This window comes from Salmo trutta, unplaced genomic scaffold (genome assembly GCF_901001165.1).
Source record: "Salmo trutta unplaced genomic scaffold, fSalTru1.1, whole genome shotgun sequence".
Classification (NCBI taxonomy): Eukaryota; Metazoa; Chordata; class Actinopteri; order Salmoniformes; family Salmonidae; genus Salmo; species Salmo trutta.
This window is the reverse complement of record NW_021822791.1, coordinates 43,183-52,829: the sequence shown is the minus strand read 5'-3', so window position 1 is coordinate 52,829 and position 9,647 is coordinate 43,183. Positions and strand designations below refer to the sequence as shown.

Genomic DNA, 9,647 nt, shown 5'->3' with positions numbered 1-9,647 from the left:
TATCCCACAATGACATCACAATACCCCATAACGACAATGCAAAAACAGGTTTTTACAAAGTTTTGCACATTTATTAAAAATCAAAAAACAGAATTACCTTATTCACATAAGTATTCAGACCCTTTGCCATGAGACTCGAAATTGAGCTCAGGTGCATCCTGTTTCCATTGATCATCGTTGAGTTGTTTCTACAACCTGATTGGAGTCACCTGTGGTAAAGTCAATTGATTGGACATGATTTGGAAAGGCACACACCTGTCTATATAAGGTCCCACAGTTCACAGTGCATGTCAGAGCAAAAACCAAGCCATGAGGTCGAAGGAATTGCCGCATTGAAGGTCCTGAAGAACACAGTGGCCTCCATCATTCTTAAATGTAAGAAGTTTGGAACCACCAAACCTCTTCCTAGAGCTGGCCGCCCGGCCAAACTGAGGGAGGTGAACAAGAATGCAATGGTCACTCTAACAGAGCTCTAGAGTTCCTTTGTGGAGATGGGAGAACATTCCAGAAGGACAACCATCTCTGCAGCACTCCACCAATCAGGCCTTTATAGTAGAGTGGCCAGACAGAAGCCACTCCTCAGTAAAAGGCACATGACAGCCCGCTTGGAGTTTGCCGAAAGGTACCTAAATACCATCAGACCATGAGAAACAAGATTCTCTGGTCTGATGAAACTAATATTCAACTATTTGGCCTGAATGCCAAGCGTCACATCTTGAGGAAACCTGCCACCATCCCAACGGTGAAGCATGGTGGTGGCAATGTTTTTCAGCGGCAGGGACTGTGAGACCAGTCAGGATCGAGGCGAGGATGAATGGAGCAAAGAACAGAGAGATTCTTGATGAAAACCTGCTCCAGAGTCCTCAGGACCTCAGACTGGGGGCGAAGGTTCACCTTCCAACAGGACAACGACCCTAAGCACACAGCTAAGACAACGCAGGAGTGGCTTCGGAGAAAGTCTCTGAATGCCAGTGCCTGGACTTGAACCCGGTCAAACATCTCTGGAGAGACCTGAAAATAGCTGTGCAGCAACGCTCCCCATCCAACCTGACAGAGCTTGAGAGGATGTGCAGAGAAGAATGGGAGAAACTCCCGAAATACAGGTGTGCCAAGCTTGTAGCGTCATACCCAAGAAGACTCCAGGCTGTAATCGCTGCCAAAGGTACTTCAACAAAGTACTGAGTAAAAGGTCTGAACACTTATGTTTTTATAAATTAGCCAGAAATTCCCCCCCAAAATTTTGACTAGTCAATTTGGGGTATTGTGTGTAGATTGAAGAGGGACAAAAAGCTATTTAATCGATTGTAGAATAAGGCTGTAACGTACCAAAATGTGTAAAAAGTCAAGGGTTTTGATTACTTTCCGAAGGCACTGTATATTCCTCTAAGTACACATGTGGATCTGCATACATTTTTTTAACATTTTTGTTTCAAATTATCTTTTACATTCAGAGTAAATTGCCTGTAATCCTTTTTTTGCTATAGCCTATTTCAATTGATATGTTATATTTACAGAATGCAAGATAACTATGAAGCGATAGTTACATTTCTTCAAAAGCAGCTCTAAATGTCAAGTCAGAAAATATGTTTTTGTTTTTTTTCTCGCTCCAATAACGTATGATTTCTCCCGCCACGCTATTTCATGATCAAACAATCTACTGGAGTTCTAGGCAATCTCAGAAAGTTTGAAGTAGTTTTTTTTTTTTAATGAAATTTGAACATGCCTTAAAGTGGAACAAAGCATTATATGACAAAAAGGATGCATGCATGCGAGACCAGAACAAAAAAAATACTTCCTTGCCGCTGTGAATAATCCGACTAATTGAATTATCATAAAAGCATTAAGACAAATTAAAGTAATGAAAAGTGTTTGTCCTTAAAGTTGCTCCGAACAATTATGTTATTCAGAATCTATGCTATTCTCAATCACGACTATATTTTGAATGACAAATTATATGTCAGCCCACATTTAGTAAAATTGAGCAAACAATACCAAGATGGAAAAATCGCTGAGGCTGAGGAAAGGAAACAATGTTATCCTGGACCTATTTCCAGATTATTCTAGAAATGTGCAACCTACCTACAACACATAGTAACCTAGACATAATAAGAGAGGAGGATGAGACAAACATGTGAATCAGTTCATTATGATCCAGTTCGGAGGACAGCAGAGTTGGGTCTGCAGCCCATGATAATTTACAAGCCATCAGCCCAGACAGCGAGACTTATTTACAGTGTGTCACTCGCTCCGTCTATGCCACACACCTCTTTCGTGCCACACAGACATGGCCACACAGCTCCAGCAGGAATAGCTGTGTGTGTGTGTGTGTGTGTGTGTGTGTGTGTGTGTGTGTGTGTGTGTGTGTGTGTGTGTGTGTGTGTGTCACGTGTGTGTGCTTTTACGTGGTTGCGTGCATGTGTTTTTAAATGTAACCAATACTACTGTGTATTACTAAAAATATTGAAATATGTAAACATCTTGACCTTTTGCTGTTGAACATCATGTTGAACATCATGTGAAAACATTATATGGGAACATCATTTGGGAACATCATGTGTGAACATCATGTGGGAACATGTGGGAACATCATGTGGGAACATCATGTTGAACATCCTGTTGAACATCATGTTGAACATCATGTTGAACATCATGTTGAACATCATGTGGGAACATCATGTGGGAACATCATGTTGAACATCATGTGGGAACATCATGTGGGAACATCATGTGGGAACATCATGTTGAACATCATGTTGAACATCATGTGGGAACATCATGTGGGAACATCATGTTGAACATCCTGTTGAACATCATGTTGAACATCATGTGGGAACATCATGTTGAACATGATGTGGGAACATCATGTGTGAACATCATGTGGGAACATCATGTGGGAACATCATGTTGAACATCATGTTGAACATCATATGGGAACATCATGTTGAACATCATATGGGAACATCATATGGGAACATCGTGTGGGAACATCATGTTGAACATCATGTTGAACATCATGTTGAGCATCATGTTGAACATCATATGGGAACATCATATGGGAACATCATGTGGGAACATCATGTTGAACATCATGTGGGAACATCATATGGGAACATCATATGGGAACATCATGTTGAACATCATGTGGGAACATCATATGGGAACATCATGTTGAACATCGTGTTGAACATCATGTGGGAACATCATGTGGGAACATCATGTGGGAACATCATATGGGAACATCATGTGGGAACATCATGTTGAACATCATGTTGAACATCCTGTTGAACATCATATGGGAACATCATGTGGGAACATCATATGGGAACATTTTGTGGGAACATCGTGTTGAACATCATGTTGAACATCCTGTTGAACATCATGTGGGAACATCATATGGGAACATCGTGTTGAACATCATGTTGAACATCCTGTTGAACATCATATGGGAACATCGTGTTGAACATCATGTGGGAACATCGTGTTGAACATCATGTTGAACATCCTGTTGAACATCATGTTGAACATCATATGGGAACATCATGTGGGAACATCATGTTGAACATCATGTGGGAACATCATGTTGAACATCGTGTTGAACATCATGTTGAACATCGTGTTGAACATCATGTGGGAACATCGTGTTGAACATCATGTGGGAACATCCTGTGGGAACTTCATATGAGAACATCATGTGGGTACATCGTGTTGAACATCATGTGGGAACATCATGTGGGAACATCATGTTGGAACATCATATGGGAACATCATGTTGAACATCATGTGGGAACATCATGTTGAACATCGTGTTGAACATCATGTGGGAACATCATGTGGGAACATCATGTGGGAACATCATGTTGAACATCCTGTTGAACATCATGTTGAACATCATGTGGGAACATCATGTGGGAACATCATGTTGAACATCATGTTGAACATCATGTTGAACATCATGTTGAACATCCTGTTGAACATCATGTTGAACATCCTGTTGAACATCATGTTGAACATCATGTTGAACATCCTGTTGAACATCATGTTGAACATCATGTTGAACATCATGTTGAACATCGTGTGGGAACATCATGTTGAACATCGTGTGGGAACATCATGTTGGAACATCATATGGGAACATCATGTTGGAACATCATGTTGAACATCGTGTGGGAACATTGTGTGTGAACATCATGTTGGAACATCATGTTGAACATCGTGTGGGAACATCATGTTGGAACATCATGTTGAACATCGTGTGGGAACATCATGTGGGAACATCATGTTGAACATCATGTGTTAAAACAATGTTACATTAGCCTGAACACCATGTAGTCTTCCAGCAGCACCACTAGTAAAACGTTCTAAGCTTAATTAATGTTTCGCCTCAGTTGCTCCAATTCTGTCAATCCTCTAATTCCTACAGGGATATTATCCATTTCCCGTTAATACGTTTTCAAACATCTTTTCAATTTACTGGGGAATGTGTGGAGATTTTTCCTTAACATGTTTAAAGGGGCAATCAGCAGGTGAAGCAATAACAAAGCCAACTCCCCGCCCCTGTTTCACTATAAAGCAGGGGGATGTAACCACTCTCAAATTCAAAGACAGAGCGATGGATGCAAGGACTGACCATCTATGATATATACCCCTCCCCCCCAAAAAAAAATTGACCATGTTTTTTTAAATTCTATACAGTGTTTGTTTACATGTACTTTGTTTATAAACATTGGAGTAAAACAAGCTTATATTGTGGGTTCTGATGGAGTACGACAGTTGGACTGAACTCATGAGGCATTTATAAGTTATATACTTCAAGAACCAATGGGTACATATCATTAATTCATAAGTCTAAAAGGGATGTAAGAACTGCTGATTGTCCCTTTAATATAACTCCACCACTGCTTCTCCTTGGAGAAATCACTTCTCCAACACAGCTGCCTCAAATGGTTTTAGAAACAAAGTTTTCTTCAGCCGGGAATCCCAACTTGTTTAATTTGTATTATCTGGTTAACAAAATAAACACACAAAAAAAACACAGTCCTTGGACATCACAGTATGAAGCCTTATGTATCGCTTACGAAGCCTCTGTATTCTCTGGTTAACAGAGGAGAGAGAGAGAAAGATGGTCTGGATATATAGTTCCAAACAGCTATGGACAGAACACATTATTTAGTGATGGACAGAACAAATGACTTAGTTCAAAACAGCTACAGCTAATTAGCAAGACATGGAAGAAGTCTGAAAGTTAATTATTATGTGAGTTAGAGAGAGATGGGAGACGGAGAGAGAGAGAGAGAGAGAGAGAGAGAGAGAGAGAGAGAGAGAGAGAGAGAGAGAGAGAGAGAGAGAGAGAAGAAGGGGGGGCTAGAAGCCACCCACTGACCTCATTTTTATTTCTTCATTTCTTTATAATAATAGTAATAGAGAAAGTGGCAGCTACGGCATAAGATGGTTGTAACCAATGTTCCCTCTAAGCTGCGCTCAACTTTCTAGACTTTTCCCTGTTCGTTAATTAACACTATCAACGTTTCCCTTTACTGTGGCAATTGTGATCGAATCATCGCAATATTAGCCACTTTCAAATGCAACATAAGCGAAAGAAAATGAGCTACTTTGTTTTTGACACAGACTCTAGCCAAAAGATGTGCACTATGGGAAATAGGTGCCATTTTGGGTCATAATCCCTGGAGCAGGGATGGGGCCCACAACAAATCAGAACTTATCAGAACTTATACGCAGTGGCTCGTGGGTCTGCGTACCTACATCCATACCCACGCAGGCAGCCTTCTGGGTACCCACATCCATACCCACGCAGGCAGCCTTCTGGGTACCTTAAGCTACATTTTGTTGGGGACCCCCTCCCCACCTTGCAAGCAAAGCCTTTTAGCTGCCCTCGTCCTGACAGCGGAGAGAAAAAATTCTGTTTTAAAGTTAATTTATTGTAATTCTACACATTTTGCCATGTGGCGTAGAGAAAACGTTGCCGTTTTAAAGCAGGTTTGCTGCAATTCTACACGTTTTGCCGTAGGGTGGAGAGAAATGTCAGCAGTTTTTAATATGATATCTGAGTGAGAGTGAATAACAAAATCAATGTGGGCCCCCTGGTCGGTAATTCCACCACGATTACTACACGTTTAGATAGCTGGCTAGACTAACTTACCAATCTAAAATGTTTTAGCTGACTGGGCTAATTGAGAGACTGTAAGTGACTTTCAAAACAAGAAGAACTGCTGATGCACAACCACATTTCTAAATGACACCTTTTGTATTCTACTATTCTAACTCTCAACAGTAAGTTGAGACCCCGGCTGAGTTCTGCAGGCCTACAAAAAGGGGGTCCTCCCCATGTTCCCTCCTCCTTTCCTCCTATTCTCTCCCCCTCTCCTCTCTCTTCCCTCTCTCCCTTTCCCCGCTCCTCTCCCTGCCTCCCTTCCTCCCTTGTTCCCCTTCTCCTCTCTCTCCTCTCCTCTCCTCTCCTCTCCTCTCCTCTCCTCTCCTCTCCTCTCCTCTCCTCTCCTCTCCTATCCTCTCTCCTCTCCTCTCCACTCCCCTCTCCTCTCTCCCATCCTCTCTCCTCTCTCCCCTCTCCTCTCTCCCCTCCCCTCCCCCCTCTTCTCTCTCCACTCCCATCTCCTCTGTGTGTGGCTGGTCCTTCGGAGTGCTGTTTCTCTGGTGCAGTGACAAATCTAGGGAGACAGGCAGCACACGGCCAAGCAGCCAGAGGACACTACCCTATTCCCTACATAGTGCACTATTTAGGGCTCTGTTCAAAAGTAGTGCACTATATAAGGCTCTGTTCAAAAGTAGTGCACTATATAGGGCTCTGTTCAAAAGTAGTGCACTATTAGGGCTCTGTTCAAAAGTAGTGCACTATTTAGGGCATTGGGTGCCATTTGGGATGCATACAGACACCTCTCTCAAGCGCCCGCTATCATTTAACTTGTTCCTCTCCTCCTCCTCTTCTCCCTTGTTCCTCTCCTCCTCCTCTTCTCCCTTGTTCCTCTCCTCCTCCTCTTTGTTTCGCTCCCATCCTCCACTGCTGACATTAATCTTCTCTCGTCTGCCGTGTGGAGTAAGACACACACACACACGGAAGAGAAGAGATGGGCAGTTGGAGGCCTAACTCTTAAAGACTCTTTCCCTCCTCCCTCCTCTCCCTCCTCTCCCTCCTCCCTCCTCTCCCTCCTCTCCCTCTCCCTCATCTCAGTGTGCCTAACCTTTACCCCTAAATACTCTTTCCCTCCTCCCTCCTCTCTCTCCTCCCTCCTCTCCCTCTTCCCTCCTCTCCCTCCTCTCAGTGTGCCTATCCTTTACCCCTAAAGACTCTTTCCCTCCTCAATCCTCTCCCTCCTCCCTCCTCCCTCCTCTCCCTCTTCCCTCCTCTCCCTCCTCTCAGTGTGCCTAACCTTTACCCCTAAAGACTCTTTCCAAACTCTTCTGTGTTGTCTTGTTGAGCTGAAGCTTAGGCGAACCCTTCAGTTCACAGGCAATGTTACTGATCACGCGAGCTTGGGAACCAGCATTTACCTCTTTAAAAAACATGCAGCAATTGAGTTGGAGCGTCTTACTTCTTTCAAATATAAGCTAAACCTGAAGGAGTATGGTAATGCTGATGAACTGTCTTAGGCCAATCTATGTGGTCTCCCTGTTAGAGAGAAGGGATCTCAATAGAGAATTAGAGGGTTGATATTAATATGGCATACAGCCAACCACCACCTCTCTCTTTTCTCTCTCACCACCCAGCATGAGTCTGATCCTCCATCCCTCTGCTATCAAATGTCCACCCCCATCCCCCTCATCCTCTCCCTCCTCCCCCTCCTCCCCACTCTCCCTCCTCCCCACTCTCCTTTCTCCCTCCTCCCCCTCCTCCCCACTCTCCCTCCTCCCCCTCATCCGTCCTCTCTCACTCCTCTCCCTCCTCCCCCTCCTCCCCACTCTCCCTCCTCCCCCTCATCCGTCCTCTCTCACTCCTCTCCCTCCTCCCCCTCCTCCCCACTCTCCCTACTCCCCACTCTCCCTCCTCCCCCTCCTGCCCACTCTCCCTCCTCCCCCTCCTCCCCACTCTCCCTCCTCCCTCCTCCGCCTCCTCCTTCCTCCCCCTCCTCCCCACTCTCCCTCCTCCCCACTCTCCTTTCTCCCTCCTCCCCCTCCTCCCCACTCTCCCTCCTCCCCCTCATCCGTCCTCTCTCACTCCTCTCCCTCCTCCCCCTCCTCCCCACTCTCCCTCCTCCCCACTCTCCCTCCTCCCTCCTCCCTCCTCCCCCTCCTCCCCACTCTCTCTACTCCCCCTCCTCCCTACTCCCCCTCCTCCCCACTCTCCCTACTCCCCACTCTCCCTCCTCCCCCTCCTGCCCACTCTCCCTCCTCCCCCTCCTCCCCACTCTCCCTCCTCCCTCCTCCGCCTCCTCCTTCCTCCCCCTCCTCCCCACTCTCCCTCCTCCCTCCTCCCCCTCCTCATGTCTCCTGGTCTGACAAATACCGCTGTAGCTCGGCCACCTTCCACCGCAGATGCGGAAGGCCGACATAGGAGGATACAGTGGATTGAAGTGCAGCCCGACTTAAACTGACAGATGTTTTTTTATTATTATGTTACTTAGATTGACGCACGGGTGACACTTAAGGAATGGCATTGTAATGTACATATTGTTTTATGATGAAAACAGTAAGAAAACATGATGAAAACATGATGAAAACAGTAAGAAAACATTTTATTTAAAAAAAAATTTATTTCACCTTTATTTAACCAGGTAGGCTAGTTGAGAACAAGTTCTCATTTACAACTACGACCTGGCCAAGATAAAGCAAAGCAGTGCGACAGAAACAGCAACACAGAGTTACACATGGAATAAACAAGCATACAGTCAATAACACAATATAAAAAAAAGAAAGTCTATATACAGTGTGTGTAAATGGTGTGAGGAGGTAAGGCAATAAATAGGCCATAGTAGCGAAGTTATTACAATTTAGCAGATTAACACTGGAGTGATAGATGAGCAGATGATGATGAGCAGATGATGGTGTGTGAGTAGTGATACTGGTGTGCAAAAGAGCAGCAAAGTAAATAAAAACAATATGGGGATGAGGTAGGTAGATTGGGTGGGCTATTTACAGATGGACTATGTACAGCTGCAGCGATCAGTTAGCTGCTCAGATAGCTGATGTTTAAAGTTAGTGAGGGAAATGTAAGTCTCCAGCTTCAGCAATTTTTGCAATTCGTTCCAATCACTGGCAGCAGAGAATTGGAAGGAAAGGTGGCCAAAGGAGGTGTTGGCTTTGTGGATGACCAGTGAGATATACCTGCTGGAGCGCGTGCTATGGGTGGGTGTTGTTATCGTGACCAGTGAGCTGAGATAAGGATGATGAAAACAGTAAGAAACAGTAAGAAAACATAGTGGTAATGAAACAGCTAGCTTATGCTTGTCATAACGTACTTTCATTGCCAGGTTACCATAAAGTGTTTGTTTACATGACCTTTGACTGTCGGTAAATGTACTCAAGACAAAGGTTGATGCTGACACCTAGTGGTGACATTAGGAACGGCATGTTACTGCATTTCAATACCTTTTTTGTTTGTTGGTGAACTTTTTGTACAGAGCAGATTCAGATTGAATTTGAGACAAGAGTTGAATTTATTCAAACAGCCACCCCTT

General features: G+C 44.2%; 1 protein-coding gene across 1 annotated transcript in view; it reads left to right on the top strand.

Annotated features, from left to right (window-relative positions):
- Positions 1–3,916: 3,916 nt before the first annotated feature.
- The window catches only part of LOC115184905 (receptor-type tyrosine-protein phosphatase mu-like), a gene marked incomplete at its 3' end in the record, with an annotated part of 48,281 nt that continues 42,550 nt past the window's right edge, over positions 3,917–9,647 (top strand). The window contains exon 1 of the mRNA XM_029745459.1: positions 3,917–4,097. Within this exon, the coding sequence (XP_029601319.1) occupies positions 3,917–4,097 (181 nt within the window). The remainder of the gene's footprint in view (positions 4,098–9,647) is intronic.